General features: G+C 42.4%; 9 protein-coding genes across 9 annotated transcripts; 4 read left to right on the top strand and 5 right to left on the bottom strand.

Moving 5' to 3' along the window:
• Window positions 1-449: 449 nt before the first annotated feature.
• Window positions 450-2150, bottom strand: STP2 (C2H2-type zinc finger protein; the record flags this gene model as incomplete). The annotated part of the gene is made up of 1 exon (XM_022817860.1): window positions 450-2150. The coding sequence occupies one exon, from the start codon at window positions 2148-2150 to the stop codon at window positions 450-452; it is 1701 nt and encodes a 566-aa protein (XP_022674585.1).
• Window positions 2151-2915: 765 nt separating this feature from the next.
• Window positions 2916-4211, bottom strand: YMD8 (Ymd8p; the record flags this gene model as incomplete). The annotated part of the gene is made up of 1 exon (XM_022817859.1): window positions 2916-4211. One exon carries the CDS (start codon window positions 4209-4211, stop codon window positions 2916-2918), a length of 1296 nt encoding a protein of 431 aa, XP_022674584.1.
• A 394-nt stretch (window positions 4212-4605) lies between these two features.
• On the top strand, window positions 4606-5166 carry KLMA_20251 (uncharacterized protein; the record flags this gene model as incomplete). Its single annotated transcript, XM_022817858.1, has 1 exon — window positions 4606-5166. One exon carries the CDS (start codon window positions 4606-4608, stop codon window positions 5164-5166), a length of 561 nt encoding a protein of 186 aa, XP_022674583.1.
• Window positions 5167-5295: 129 nt separating this feature from the next.
• On the bottom strand, window positions 5296-7149 carry ABP1 (Abp1p; the record flags this gene model as incomplete). The annotated part of the gene is made up of 1 exon (XM_022817857.1): window positions 5296-7149. One exon carries the CDS (start codon window positions 7147-7149, stop codon window positions 5296-5298), a length of 1854 nt encoding a protein of 617 aa, XP_022674582.1.
• An 844-nt stretch (window positions 7150-7993) lies between these two features.
• On the top strand, window positions 7994-8455 carry KLMA_20249 (uncharacterized protein; the record flags this gene model as incomplete). The annotated part of the gene is made up of 1 exon (XM_022817856.1): window positions 7994-8455. One exon carries the CDS (start codon window positions 7994-7996, stop codon window positions 8453-8455), a length of 462 nt encoding a protein of 153 aa, XP_022674581.1.
• A 70-nt stretch (window positions 8456-8525) lies between these two features.
• On the bottom strand, window positions 8526-9056 carry CSM1 (Csm1p; the record flags this gene model as incomplete). Its single annotated transcript, XM_022817855.1, has 1 exon — window positions 8526-9056. The coding sequence occupies one exon, from the start codon at window positions 9054-9056 to the stop codon at window positions 8526-8528; it is 531 nt and encodes a 176-aa protein (XP_022674580.1).
• A 591-nt stretch (window positions 9057-9647) lies between these two features.
• TUP1 (chromatin-silencing transcriptional regulator TUP1) lies at window positions 9648-11735 on the top strand (the record flags this gene model as incomplete). Its single annotated transcript, XM_022817854.1, has 1 exon — window positions 9648-11735. The coding sequence occupies one exon, from the start codon at window positions 9648-9650 to the stop codon at window positions 11733-11735; it is 2088 nt and encodes a 695-aa protein (XP_022674579.1).
• Window positions 11736-12310: 575 nt separating this feature from the next.
• On the bottom strand, window positions 12311-13504 carry MVD1 (diphosphomevalonate decarboxylase MVD1; the record flags this gene model as incomplete). Its single annotated transcript, XM_022817853.1, has 1 exon — window positions 12311-13504. The coding sequence occupies one exon, from the start codon at window positions 13502-13504 to the stop codon at window positions 12311-12313; it is 1194 nt and encodes a 397-aa protein (XP_022674578.1).
• Window positions 13505-14194: 690 nt separating this feature from the next.
• Window positions 14195-15319, top strand: COQ2 (4-hydroxybenzoate octaprenyltransferase; the record flags this gene model as incomplete). The annotated part of the gene is made up of 1 exon (XM_022817851.1): window positions 14195-15319. One exon carries the CDS (start codon window positions 14195-14197, stop codon window positions 15317-15319), a length of 1125 nt encoding a protein of 374 aa, XP_022674577.1.
• Between the last annotated feature and the right edge of the window lie 224 nt (window positions 15320-15543).

Here is a 15543-nt window from a genome sequence, read left to right as displayed (position 1 = left end):
AAATATCACCGCACGTCTTTGCTGTTTCTCTTTCATTTTTTAACATACATAATTGCTAGCAAATATGGAAATATATGTTTATACCCTGAACGTTATAGTACGTATGAAAAATAAAGGAATACCTATGTAAAAGTTACATGAAAAATAAGCTCTGAAATAGAGCTGAACGACCATACACAACATCAATGATGGATTGAATACAATTGACCGATTTTTTTTTTTTTTTTTAAACCTTTCCAATTTAATAAATAAGACAAAGAGAAAAAAAAAAAGTTACAGGTCCAGACTAGATGAAGAACTGAATTGAATGATGTAGCCGAGTTGAGAGAATTGAAAAATGATGAGACAGAAATGCGCAAAAATGTGACAAACCTGAAAGGTGAAAGCCAAAAGTCATAAAAGATTTGAAGAAATAAGCAACATTAGAATTGGAGAAACAAAATTCACACTTACTGGTAATTGTAAGTGTAATTGAAGAAATTCATGAATTGCTGTGTTTCTCTGAAGTGTCTTTCTCCCAATGTGTATTCATTCATTTGCCTTTGTAATGTCACGTTAATCTTGGGTACGTCATTATCTGTTATCGTCTTAATCTCGTCGTTGGAGCACAAACCAGCTTGTTCAACGTCAAGCGGTAGAACCATCCAATCTTGATTATCTTCGGAATCGTTCCCAGCATGTATGAAATTCATGTCTTTGTTGGGTATAGTGTGTTCATGCGAGGACTGCGAGGATATCGATCTTACAGAGTCCAATGCAGCATCCTCTACTGGCGAGTGATTTAGGCTAGAGAACTCATCCAGAGGAAGCACAACATTGCGCATGTTTGCTCTAGAATTCGTACCTGTCGATATTAGTTGCGGCTGTGACTGCGACTTCACATCGATGGTAGTGTTATATTGCAAAGGTATTGATGTCAAAGACACTGTGCTATCTAGCGGTGGCTTTGATTTGTCGTCCAGAGTTGTTGCAGATGGAACCGCAGTGTTGTACTCGAAATTGTTTGGTGAAGTCGAAGTCGAAGTCGAAGCGGAAGTTGAGTTCGAGTTCGAATTCGAAGCCTTCGAGATATCATGGCTTGTGATTTGACTTGTAATGAAACGAGACTGACCATCCGAGGTCATGATCATTTTTAGCTTTCCGCACTTCTTGCTTTTCTTTAGATTTCCTTTAAAAGTTGGCAGAATAGCCTCACATTCACGGCTCTCGATATGGTCTTCGATCCATTCATTCGTCGAGTTGAAATGTCTCTTACATTGGGCACAGTGTCCATGCGACTTCACACGGTCCACGCTCTTTAACTCGCCCGGGTATATAAAATGTCTGGATCTCAAATGCGTCTTATAGGAGTCTCTTCTGGAAAATCCACCAGTGGTATGGCAACGTTTCTCGGGCGACAACGACTCGTCCCAGAATGGACAGTGGTACGCTTTTTCCACCGCGTGCTTCTTGATGTGACGGGTCAAGTACCCTCTCATTTTGAACTCAGCATCGCAGTAATGGCACACGTATTTCATCTCACTCTCGTTATCATTCTTGCTGCCTCCTCCTATTAATGGACTCCCTGCTTGCGAGCTATTCGTCGACTTCATGGCCTCCACGCTCTCTGCAGAAGCATCAGTCTTGGGCGTAATGTCCTGTGTACTAGTCTTGTCCTTGTCTGACTTAGGAGAGCAGGAACCACTGAGCGAATGCTGGTGCATCTTCGATTCCCCGTTGATGTTCATTTTCCACTCCATTTGACCCTCGGGTGTCCTGGCAACAGACATTGGACTCTGCAACCCATTCACATTTAGCGAGCAAGGCACCACAGAAGCATTAAACTCCAAGCTCTTATCAACATTGTGCGACGATGGGAAGAGAGAAACAGGATTCTCTTTCAATCCCCGTTTCTCAACTTCAGTTTTCCCGGTTTCTAAATCAGACCCCTTAGACTTCAAACTACTCTTCTGCTCATCCCCCACATCCTCACACTTCCTCTCATTTCCACTCTTCACACTACTACCACTCTCGCCTTCACAAGCTGCATCCGAAGAACCAAATGTCCCTCCAACTAACTGACCTGCTAAAGCACACAACCAGCGTGTCACCTGTTGAGAGAATCGCTTGATAGCTGACCTTCTCGTATCAAGAAGTTGCACTGATGGCATGTATACTATTCCGTTCACTCACTAACCTATCAACTAAATCTTCTTGCCTATCTCTTTCTGTGTTTAAAATCAGATAGATCTCTCTCCACTTACTAACACAGTTTAATTCACAAACTAACAAATAATTACACTAATAACCGTCCTAATGTTCGATTAAAACTGTTATTCGCTTAATATATCGGATGAACTGCTAATCCTTCTAACTATACTAGTCCAAAATCAACCGCTATTGACTATTAGCCCTACTTTCTCTTTGCCAAAGAAATGGTATGTAGTATAACGATATTATCAACAAACATTTCATATCGTTTTTCCTTATCCAAATTTCATTCTGTTTTTCCTTTCCGTTTACCATGTTCCAGAGTTTCTCCTACCGTGATTAGGAGAGAAAAAAAAATTTGGAAAAAAAAAAAAAAAAAAAAAAAATTGTAATGAATGACGATCCAAACTGGAGCAAAGATTTCCGTGCGGCGTGATGTGCGGGTAATCGTGTTCCGTATCCAGTATCTACTGATCTTGTACTGTGTTTTGTAGGAGGATATATATAGATATATATAGTATAGTACAGTATAGATATAGGATATGGATGTTTTGGAGGGAAGGAAGGAATTATGTGTCACGTGAATTTTTATTGTGTCTGTGAAGGTCGAGTACATACATATACATGTGTCCTAACTAATTAGATGATTAAATCACATACATATGTATAGGGATATAATGTACACGTCTATAGAATTGTTTTTGCGGCCCAGCCCGTTGTAGCACTCAATCGTTCCTGACGTGGGTCTGGGTTTGTTCGGTGATGGTGGTCGGTTCGTTGTCTGATAATTTCGAGTGCATCGACTCTAGTTCGAAGTCCATTTCCCATGCTGTGGCGGAGTCACCGCTGCCGTTATCGATGGATGGTTGTTCGAGCTCCGAATTGCCTGGCAGTGGCTTGGTTTCCGGTAGTTCGTCTGCTGCTACTGGATTGTAGTCTCCCGGTAGCGCGTCTGACTGAATTCTTTGTTTGAACCTGTAGTAATTGTAGTAGCACACGTCAACGAGCACGACGGCCATGCCCATCCAGTTGTAGAGGCCTAGCGTTTCCTTGAACACGAGCATTCCTAGAAACACGGTGAACAACTCCTTGATGATGCCTGTGATGCTGAGGGTGAGCACTGGGGCGATTTGTAGGATGCCAAACTCGCATATCGTTAGCATAAAGACTAGGAAGCTGGGTAGTATGAGAAGTCCGGCCCCGCGTAGAAGGGTTATTGGTGTAGAGTGGTTTTCCCATTGCATCAATTCTGATTTGAATATACCTGGGAATGGCCTTTCGATAAGTAAGGAGGTAGTGAAGAGCATTATGCTCATCGGAAGTGCTAGTTGGTGAAGGGTGATTACAGGGTTCTTCTTCGTGGTGCGCTTGCTGATGTCGACCATTTCATTGTCGCTTGGTGGTGCCAAGAAGGTGTTTTTCTTGTGGTTGAGTATCACTTGCACGTACACCCATCTGAAGCCACCCAATGCGGAACTGATGACAACGAGAATCACACCCAAGGTTTCGCTGCCGGATCCGGAAGTTGATGATGTGTCTCCTCCGCCATGGCCATTCACAGGTTTAAGCCCCATTAGTACCACACCGATGAACATCGTCAACACTATCGCAAAGAGCCTCCATGATGGAACCTCGACCTTGAATAAACATCCAAAGAACAAGACGAATGCAATGGTGGACGATTTCACAATCGTGTATACTGTAAACGGAACATACTTGAATGATATATTTCCCAACCCGATGTCTCCCGCAGTAGCAATTGCTGTAGGTATGATATATTTAAGATAGTATTTCCAATCTCCATGGTTTAGGTTCTGCGGTGTTAGGTGGCCCTTCCATCTGAGATATATGTATGATATTACCCATAGTTGTGCCTGATGGGTTGACGTGACAAACAACGGGTATGCTATATGTAGAGTCCTATTGGGATCGAACATCCACTTATTGTACATCGTCAACGTTATCGCTGCAACGTACATCCCAAATATCAACACCGAAATCCTGTACGTGTCTCGATCCATGTTTGGCGATAGTGTAGTAGTTTTATTATTTATTATTGCCTGCACCACTGATGCTTTACTTTGAAAATCTAAGCTCTTAGTTTATTCCAGAAAACTACCATTGACTATACCTTCTACAGCCTCGAAAATGTCTCGTCAATTGTGTGTGCCTTTTGTTTCACCCCTGTTTTCGTTGTCTGTAATCTGTGTTTATGTCTGGTACATACATATATATATATATATATCAAATATTGGTGTTATTTCTTTCAATATGTTAAAAGCTAGCCCATCTCTGTTTAAAGAAACTTACGCATATATAGGAGGACAAAAGGTAGGAAATTTGAAGCCTAGAGGTGTAAGAGGTTTAGAATTATACTGTACCAGGAGAATATTGAGTGAATAACATATTGACAATATGCTATACTTGACTGGAGTTGCTACACTTTCTGAAAATATCAAGAGATTGTTTCCAAAGGATACTGAAGAATCACCTGCAGAATACACGTTCAGGTTAGTGTGCACCAGTTGCAGAGAAGAACATGATGCGCCAGTGAGAATCAATCGATTTGAGTCTCATGACATGAATGGCGGGAGAGGGAATGCGTCTTTTGTAATGAGGTGCAAGTTCTGTGGTAACGATTGCTCGATTAATTTGACAAGAACGGCAGAAGATTTATACAATCTGGATGAGGAATCAAATGCTGAAGCCATTGAGCAGGCTAAAAAGGATAGAAAGAAAAAGGGTCTACGCTCTGTTCCTGTAGAAAAGGCAGTTTTGCTTGAGCTTGACTGTAGAGGATGTGAGGCAACTAAATTTGAGCCTGCTGACACTACATTTGTTGCTGAATTAACATCAAAGAAGCAAATGGACTTCCAATTTGAAGACGGAGAGAATGAATGGTACGATTATGATGAAGATGCTGAAGAAGAAGTTAGCGTCGTCGATATGACATTTGAAGTAATCAAGGGTAAATAATTTATTTATATATTTATTTATTTATTCGTTGATTGATTGATCTTGCTTTCTAAGGCGTCGTTATACGTAAATATAAGATATACAAAAACAATTGATAGTAATCATAGTTAAGGATAGGTTTTTGTTCTACTATTGTTCCAAGCTGACATAGTTACTTGGGAAAAGACCCTTTTCACCAGAAGATTCTAGCTCACCTAACCACCAATCGTCGTCGACAAATTGGATATTTATGATCTTATCGTTTTCTTGGAAAGTCAATTCATTGTCTTCTGCAGCTTCGTAATCGTATTCGGCAATAGCAGATGGAGCTGCTGGCTTTGCTGGTTGTGTTCTTCTTGGAGCTGGTGGAGGAACAGGGCTGCGGGCCTTTGGCTCCTCTGGTTCATCAAAGTTATCCTCTTCTTCCTCTTGTTGTTGTTGTTGTTGAGGTGGAGGAGGAAGGTTTCTTCTGATCGGCAAAGATGGCGTTGGTTCTTCCTCTTCCTCTTCCTCTTCTGGTTCAGGTTCATTTCTTCTGCTTGGTAAAACAGGAGCTGGCTCTTCATCTTCTTCCTCTGATTCAGGTTCGTTTCTTCTCACTGGTAAGGCTGGAGCTGGTTCCTCTTCGTTTCTTCTGGATGGCAAGACTGGAATTCTTGATTCACCTTCATCTTCTTCTTCCTCTTCGTCATCACTCCAACCATCAGAGTCTGCCTTCTTTTGGTCGTGCAAACCTGGGAGTGGTTGACCGAATTTTTGTTCCTTCTTGGCCCAAGTAGGTTCTTCTTCCTTTGGTGGTTCTGGAATAGATCTAGCTGGTGTTTGTCTTGGCTTTATGATTGGAACCTCTTCGGTTTTCATGGATTCGAATTTCGATCTGATGTTTTCAACGTCCTCTTGCTCTTCTTCTTCTTCTGGTTCTTGCTTTTCTTCTTCTTCAGAATCTTCGAATCTTTCACTGGAAGTTGACTTAGGAGCTTCGGTCTTTGCAGGCAAAGAGCTCTTTTGTCTCTTCTTCTCGGCCCACAATTGAGATGGAGACTTCTCGTTCTTGAAGCCCTTAATGACTCTGTCAGAGTTGTCACTGACGGCAGTGGCAGCAGGAGAAGGAGCCTTTACCCCAAGAACTTTGTCGTAGGCAGCATCTCTCTTCAATTTTGACTCTTCCTTAAGCTTAGCAATTTCGGATTGAGGATCGATTTTCTTGTCGTATGTGGCAGCAGAGACGACTAGACGAGGATCTTCCTTACCTTTTTCTTCGGCAATAACTTTCTGCAAGTCAACTTTACCAATTGGCTTCCAAGAAGAAGAGTTTGGCTTCAATGGCTTTTGGTGGAAGTCACGTTCCTCCAATTCTGGTTCATCCCAGCCATCTTCGTTGGTAGAGCCAGCAGATGGTTTTGGCGATACAGTTCTGCGAGCAGGTGCTGGAGCTGGAGCTGGAGCTGGCGATGGAGATGATGCCTTTTCAACTGGTTTTCTCTCGAAACTGCTGACTGGTTTCTTAGCAGTTGGCTTACTGAAACTCGAAGCAGAAGATGGCTTCTTAGCACCAGAAGAAGATTGCTGTTGGATAGAGTAACGCGCACCAGCAGAGTTACTGATTTTCATCAACAATTCTGATTCATCTAGATCATCCTCATCTCTAGCAGTAACTTGCACATGGTATGTCTTCAAAACCTGGTTGGAAATCACACCAAAGTTTTGTGCAAAAGACGCTCTCGTCTTCAAGGGGGCTGAGTCCGGACACCAACCAATCAAAATTAGCTTTTGAACATCGGATCCAGGTGGAGAAACACGGGCTAAACCGTATTGCACCTTCGTATCATCGAAACTGTGCAAGAATTCCGTGAATGAAGTACCAACTAACTCAGGTTCATATTGCTTCTTAGCATTTGGAGAGATGATTAACCAAGTCGTGTCTTCATCACCGGTAACCACCTTCAGATATTCTGCCTCAATTTCACGAGAGTAAGTCGTGGTATCAATTGGTTCAAATGCCATTTGGGAAATATGTGCGATCTAGCGAAATTGAAAACGAGTGAGTGTACCTTAAAATAACCTACAATATCAAAACAAAAACAGTGTTTAGTACTAACCTTTCTATTAGTATACTAAATCTGGAAAAAGCCCGAATATATTGAACACGCACGCTTCAAACAGGGTTTGTACAACACTTATTTGGCACAATTAGTCCTATAAACAAGTACTAAACTTAGAGAACCTTTTTTCTTTGTTGGTTAAAGGTTTTGTTTGATTCAATGTATATATCGAGATTTCGTTTTTCATATATTGAATGAAAAACGGTGTGTTACTTTCACCGAGAAAACGAATAATAGGAGACTTACTCTCTGTATATTGCTGTTACCCGGCTACTGGCTGGTTATGAATGAATGAATGGATTACTGAATGGCTGGCTGGCTGGCTGGCTGGCTGGCTCATATATAGGCTTTAAGCAGCGACTACCTAGGGGACTGGGAGGATCTGTGTGCACGTGACCATGGGTAAGGTTGAGAGGAACAACAAAGAGGGAAGGCTAGATACTAGGTACTTGTATACAGGGCGGTGCGTCGTAGAGAGAGTCCTGGGCTCAATCCGTAGTAAGAACGGGAAAGTAGTCATGAGAGTACTAGTAGTAGTACAAGTAGTAATCCTTTACTTTCCTATAGCATTAGAGAAATATGTCACAGCGCTTTTCTTTTTTCCTGGAAAAGTGAAAAGAATTTGAGATGCGATGAGGTACATAGATACACACTCTTGAGATGAGCGCATGAGTCGGTAGATACTTGTGTATGTTTGTTTTCTGAGACAGTACTGAAAACAGCAGCGCTCGATTGATTGATTCAGTATGGTGACATTCAACTGTGAAGTGTGCAACGACACCGTTCCAAAGAAGAACACCGAAAAGCATTACTACCGTTGTCCAGACGCATACTACACATGCATCGACTGTAATAAGACCTTTGATGACGGTGTGTCATACAAAAAGCACACGCAGTGTATTTCTGAGGACGAGAAGTACCAGAAATCCCTATACAAGGGGAAGAAGAATAACCAGAATAAGGCTGCCAAGCCAGAGCGTAGTCCTAAAGAAAAGAAGGCAGAAGAGGTAAGTCCTCAAGAGAAGAAGAAGACAGAAGAAGCTAAGCCGGAATCCAAGCCCAAGACTTCGAAGTCAAAGTCCAAGACTCCACTTGTCAAAGGCGAATCCCTGTACAAAATCCTAAAGACCATCAAGAACAAGGACGAGAAGAAGGCCTTGCTCAAGAAGCTGATCGTGAAAACCGAAAAGGAAATCGAATTGCAATAGTTACACAAGCCTAATACATACCTAAGTATATCATCATTAGAGAAGAAAAATTTAATAATTTTCGTCAGTATTACACGTCCTTCGACAACCCCTTCGAAAGCTTGTTGTAAAACTGGTTCAGCGACTTTAACGGGAAACTGAGAGTCTCAAACATATATTCCGGCAATTGCTCCTGCAACTGTTTCAATTCTTGCACAGACCTCTGCTTCAGCAAGGGCACGTACACTATTTCCGTCTCCTCGTCCTTCCCCTTTACAAACCCAAGCTTGTAGTCCATGATACCGTGCTTGTTCCCCTGGCTCGTGTCAAACCATAGGCCTAGATCGTCCTCGTACGTCTTATGGATCCGTACTCCACATAGCTGCTCGAACAAGTCCTTCAAGATCTCGTTTTGTTCCTCCGCATCCCCCTTTTCAGACTCCGCTGTCTCTGCCCGGTTCCGCTCCGACGCCAGCTGCTCCTTCAGAGATTCAATCTCCTGTTGCTTTAATTCCAGCTGTCTTTGCAGCTTTACATTTTCGTTCAAAACACCTTGTACCGCTAAATCAGCCTTATCAAGTCGATCCTGTACACTTTCCTTATACTCCGCTAACGCATCCATCACTTTCTCCCGCCAATTGCCTTAGTAAACGCCTCCCAATGACGGTCCTAACACTGCAAACCTTTTCTATTTCCTACTACGCTTAGACTACCAACTAATAATAATAATACCATATAATACATACACTTTTGTCTAATAGCACAGCCCGAGAAGGGAAAAGTTCGCCAAACAGCCAAACACTGGGCCAGAAAAACTGTTTTGGGCCCCCCGAAATTAGCTTTCGGGAGCATGCACATCACATTCCTTACACCACACTGTAAGTGTGCCCTTTTTTTTTAAAAAAAAAAATGTCGGTGGAAAACGTAAAAAAATAAAAAAAAACAAAATTGGAAAATAATTTATTATGATAAACTACATGCAACTTTTAGGTAGCACAAGGTTTTGAAGGTTGAAAGGAAAAGTAGGCGTCAATTGAAGAGGCTGGTGCATCGAAACATTTGCACATCGTGATTTCTTTGTGAGATAGTATCGCATTGTGAAGGAACATCTAGAATTTTGGACGTTTAAGAGTTGTAGAGTCGAGGCAAAGAAAAGCAGGTAAACAACAACAAGGTAAACAAGCAAAAAACATAAGATTTAATACAGACAATAATGAGTAGTGTTGCCGCAGCACAGAATAAGATCAACGACTTGCTGGAGGCGATCAGACAAGAGTTTGCGAATGTGTCGCAGGAAGCGAACTCGTATCGTTTGCAAAACCAGAAGGACTATGATTTCAAAATCAACCAGCAGTTGGCTGAAATGCAACAGGTTCGTAACTCTGTATACGAGTTAGAGTTGACGCACAGGAAGATGAAGGATGCTTATGAGGAGGAGATCAACAGGTTGAAGCTAGAACTGGAACAAAAGGATCGTCAATTGGCTTCTCTAGCCCACGGTGGTGGTGTGGGTGGTGTTACTCCGCAAGTGCCTCAACTAGGCAGAAACGGCGCACAGGGCAACCAGAATCAAGCCCCACCTAATATTCCTCAACCTATGGTTTCTCAAAATGTTGGCGGTGGTATGTCTTCGCAGATGGCTCCATTGAACCCACAACACACGCAGCAGGCGACTTCGAATGCAGGAGAACAGGCTGCAGCCAATTTGGCACCAGTTGCGCAGCAACAGCAACAGACATTACCATCTGTGCCAGTTCCTGCTCAATCTGCTGTCCAACCTCAACCTCAACATCCAGCTCAGGCTCAGGCTCAGGCCCCAGTTCAGGCCCCAGTGGGTGCTGTAGAGCCACAAGGCGCAACAGTGACACCAAACGGTACCAATACGCAGCAACAACAACAACAACAACCACAACAACAACAGCCGGCTAGCACGGCATCTACTGCCCCTGCCACTGCATCCACTGCCCCACCTACTTCTGCTCCTTCTGAACAAGTTGCTCAAGCAGCTGCCGGTGGCCAGACTGGACAAGACCACTACTTGGTTCCAGCTAACCAAAGAGCTGTCCATGCTAAGCCAATTCCTCCATTCTTGTTAGACTTGGACTCCCAACTGGTCCCACCTCATTTGAAGAAACAGAACAATGACTACTATGTGCTTTACAACCCAGCGCTACCTACAGACTTGGATGTGGAACTACACATGTCTTTGGATCACTCGTCTGTTGTTTGTTGCGTGAGATTCAGTTCAGACGGTGAATATTTGGCTACTGGTTGTAACAAGACCACTCAAGTCTACAAGGTCTCCACTGGTGAATTGGTTGCTAGACTTTCTGATGATTCCGCTTCTCAACCTCAACAGCCAGCCCAATCTGGCTCAGGGGAAGCGGCAGGTGCCAACGGCAATGGAGCAGGTTCGGAGGAGGATGCTTCAAATAACCAAAACTCTGCAGCTGCTACTGCTTCCTCAGACTTATACATTCGTTCCGTTTGTTTCTCTCCTGACGGTAAGTTCTTGGCTACTGGTGCAGAAGATAAGTTAATCAGAATCTGGGATTTGGAAAGCAAGAAGATCGTTATGACGTTGAAGGGTCACGAGCAAGATATTTATTCGTTAGACTACTTCCCATCAGGAAATAAGTTAGTGTCTGGTTCTGGCGACCGCACTGTTAGAATATGGGATTTGACTACCGGGACTTGTTCCTTGACACTATCAATTGAAGATGGTGTTACCACTGTTGCTGTCTCGCCAGGAGAAGGTAAGTTCATTGCCGCTGGTTCTTTGGACCGTACAGTTAGAGTTTGGGATTCAGACACTGGGTTCCTCGTAGAGAGATTAGATTCTGAAAACGAACTCGGTACAGGTCATAGAGACTCGGTATACTCCGTCGTGTTTACAAGAGATGGTAAAGGAGTTGTCTCTGGTTCTTTGGACAGATCAGTCAAACTATGGAACCTAAATGGTCTAAGTGGCCAAAAGAGTCATGCAGAATGTGAAGTCACATACACTGGACATAAGGATTTCGTTTTGTCTGTGGCTACTACACAAAATGACGAGTATATACTTTCTGGTTCAAAAGACCGGGGTGTTTTGTTCTGGGATACAAAATCCGGTAACCCACTACTGATGTTGCAAGGACATAGAAACTCTGTTATCTCTGTCACTGTTGCTAACGGTCACCCACTCGGTCCAGAATATGGTGTGTTTGCTACTGGTAGCGGTGACTGTAAGGCTAGAATTTGGAAATACTCCAAGAAGAACCCTCAACAAAACTCAACACAGATAAAGGAGATTAAAGAATAAATTGGTGCTAAGATACTCTGATTTTCATTCTCTTCATAAATACTGATGACTAAAGCTGTCTAGAATAAGTTTAATGTCGATGATATACTTTACTGTGATATATCATATTATAATATACTAGGGGTTTGTATTGTTGGAAGCACGAAAATAAACAAGCTAAAAGCGTTTTTGGTAAACGAATCTAAAAGAATATATGTATATCCTGGACAATGCGTGTGATTATTATTTGAGTAAGAGTATGGCTTGAATGCATTTATTTTTTGATTCTTTTTTATTCCTATTTTTTTTCTTTGATTTCACAGTCTCTGTAACACTATGATTGTTTCCTTACTCCCCTTATATATCTTAGAATTACTTTTATACCATGTTTAGTATGCTAATAAAACTTTAACTTTAAACATTTTCTCTATTGTAAGGTCATATATATATCTATATATGTAATTAACAGGAAGAAAAAGGAAAATTGACGAAGCTTTAGATTTTATTAGCAGTATATACTATATTGTATTTAAAATGCGAAGATATCAAGTACATTATTATTATTAATATTATTATTTGTGTTTTATTTGTATCAGTTATTTGTTTGGCAAACCAGTTTGGGTATCGATCAAACTTAAGTCAGTATCTTGTGGGCCAGGACCAACTCTGGTTAGGATAACCTTAGTCACACCAGTGTGTAGTTCGTAATCCAAGTAGAAGTTAACGTTGTTCTTCAAAGTCTCAAACTTAGCATCGAATTGCGATAGTTGGTCCTTAGTGTACTTGGATTCCCACCCTTCCACACTCTGGAATAGAGGATGCAAGAAAGCAAACAATTTCTCCTCATTCTGTTCCAAGTAGTATAGAACTGCATTTGGACCAGCATCAAAGGTGTAAGCGACCACAGTTTCGTTGTAGAACTCATTGATGGCATGGCATAGCTTGATAATCTTCTTGGAGGTATCGTTCAAGTAGAAAATTGGGGGGAAAGAGTCCAAGCATGTCGCGTGGAACGAGTTGGAATCCTTCATGGTTAGTTCAGCGAAAGTTGGGAAATCCTTCTCCACAATAGACTTCTTCATCTGGATGAATCTTTCTGGCACAACTCTGTTGATACGTTCTTGGAACAAGTCTGAAGTTTTCACAGTCAACTGCATACCGCTGGTGGATGGGGTATCCTTCTTGTCAGCACTTACGACCAAAATAGCCGCCTTCATTTCCGGCCAGTGATCAAGAGACCCAATTTCCACAGCTTTACTGTCGCTACCGTCCTCCAATTCACCCATTTCCCACGCCACATAACCACCAAACAACGATCTGCAAGCAGACCCGGAACCCTTTCTGGCAATCTTGGACAACTCAGAGTCGGATTGTGGTAGCTCGTATAGCTTGGCAATGGCCTTGATAAGAGCAGCAAAACCAGCTGCAGAAGAGGCTAGCCCCGCTGCTGTTGGGAAGTTGTTCTCACTCGCAATGTGCAACTTCCATTCTGAGAACTTAGGCAAAGATGCGTCCTTTTCTTCCAGTTCGCGTCTCAATTGACGCAAATCTTGCAAACAATGCTGCGTTCTCTCGCTCCCCAACGATTCCTCCTTACCATTCAACCATAGCTGGTCCTTCTCGAACTCTGGAGACGTGGTAGCAGTCGTCAAAGTACGGAGATCTTCTTGAGATAATGTCACCGATATAGAAGAGTTCGTTGGCAAATTCAATACCTTATCCCTTTTACCCCAGTATTTCAAAGTAGCAATATTCACAGGAGCTGTAGTAGAAGCACTGTAAACTGTCATTTTTCGAGTATTATTCCGTGTAAATTTATGTTGGATATCTAACGGCGGTATCTTTAAAATATTCACCTAAACGAAAGATAGCGCGCAATTGAAACGTTGACCGTCGACCTAAACCTATTAGCCAAATACCTGTTACACCAATCTATGTAGCTTCTAGCTTACAGATACCGATGATACGCAGAAAAGTCAATAATTGTTCTCTTTCGCTGTTTAATCCAAAAAAAACTGGCGTGTTTTATTATATATTACATGCTCGTTTATTATATATATTTATATATCACTGTTTTATATTTTAAATCTATTATATACGCGCTAAAGACTCGAACCTTTTTTTTTTTTATTTTTTTTGTTTTTCTCTTTGGTTTTTTGAGAGGAAAAGCAATTTGCCCAAACGAAAGGCGAAAAGTCCGTCACGTGGGAAACTTATGGTTACCCGGTTATTGTGTATCACGTGATTTGTGTTTGGAAATAATTTTTTTTTTTTTTTTTTTTCGTTTCTGCAGAGGTCCGGTAGCCGTACTATGGGTATGTGCATCGATCGACGCTATAGGCTAGGCTAATGCAATCTTTATAAACATATGTACGTTAGTTAACAGAGTTTGGTATGCCTTTGGTGGGCAAAAACATGTCGAAAGGGCGAATTTCAGAAGCGGTTGTACATTCTAGAGGCGCTTTTAGAGTTTTGCCAGGATGCTAATGCTCAATGGGTTGGTGAGAAGTAGTTTTCGTAACAGTATTAAATGCGGTGTGAAGACACTAGGGTCTGGATACAGATCTACGGGTTTTCAGTATCAGTTAGCACGTTTCCAGAGTGTTAAAAGCGGTAGTTCTGGTGGTAGTGCGCCTGCTGTTTTTACGGAGAAGGAGTTACAAGAGGCTCGAGAGGCCAGGTTGAAGGGTTTGGGCCCATATGTGTCCAAGTTACCAGCTAAATGGATTCCATATGCAGAACTAATGAGGCTTGAAAAGCCAGTGGGGACGTGGTTGTTGTACATTCCATGTACGTGGGCTATCACGATTGCTGCTATTGAGACGCACGCGCCTCTTGGCAGTACTTTGTGGATGTTGGGGTTGTTTGGTGTTGGTGCAGTGATTATGAGAGGAGCAGGGTGTACGATCAACGACTTGTGCGACAGAAACCTCGACAACAAGGTGATCAGATCTGTTGAGAGGCCAATTGCGAGCGGGAGGGTTTCTCCGGGGAAAGCAGTAGCGTTCTTGGGGGCACAAACGGCTTTAGGTATGGGGATTCTTGCGCAATTGCCGGCTGATTGTTGGTACCTCGGACTAGCGTCTTTGCCCATTGTGTTCACGTATCCTTTGTTCAAGAGGTTCACGTATTACCCACAGGCGGCTCTTTCTGCGTGTTTCAACTGGGGGTCTCTATTGGGATTCCCAGCTATGGGTATCATGGATTGGTCGACAATGGTTCCGTTGTATGTTAGCACGTACTTGTGGTGTATGATATATGATACGATATATGCGCATCAGGACAAGAAATTCGACATCAAGGCGGGTATAAAGTCCACAGCCTTGGCGTGGGGCCAGAACACGAAGAAAGTGTGTACCTCTCTCGGTGTGGTTCAAATGGGTGCGCTAGGATTGGCTGGTTTGAACAGTGGGCTGTTATTGGGGCCTGGGTTCCTTTGCGGGATGGGTATATTTGCATATAGGTTGTTTGATATGATCAAAAGGGTTGATTTGGATGACCCAGCCAATTGCTGGAAGTGGTTCCAAAGCAACATCAAGACGGGTATGCTCTTCTCTGTTGCGTTGTTTTTCGATTACGTGTTACAACTGTGCGGCTGGTTGTGAACTGAACATATACCGGCATATTTACAGGATTTACAAAAATAAGTAATAATAGATGTACGTATATATATATATACGTGTGAGAAGAAGGGCGGGGGTGTTTCAGTGTTTTTTTTGGTGAGTCTTTTCCGATGTTGAAGCCTTGGAATTCATGATGATATTCTTCACGTTCTTGCTGCTCTTTAGTCTAGGTCTAGAAACCTCCTGCTGGATGAGCTGTTCCAACT

The sequence above is a fragment of the Kluyveromyces marxianus genome, chromosome 2, assembly GCF_001417885.1.
Source record: "Kluyveromyces marxianus DMKU3-1042 DNA, complete genome, chromosome 2".
In the NCBI taxonomy this organism is placed as follows: Eukaryota; Fungi; Ascomycota; class Saccharomycetes; order Saccharomycetales; family Saccharomycetaceae; genus Kluyveromyces; species Kluyveromyces marxianus.
Note: the sequence above shows the minus strand (reverse complement) of the source record. Positions and strands in the feature narration are given on the sequence as shown.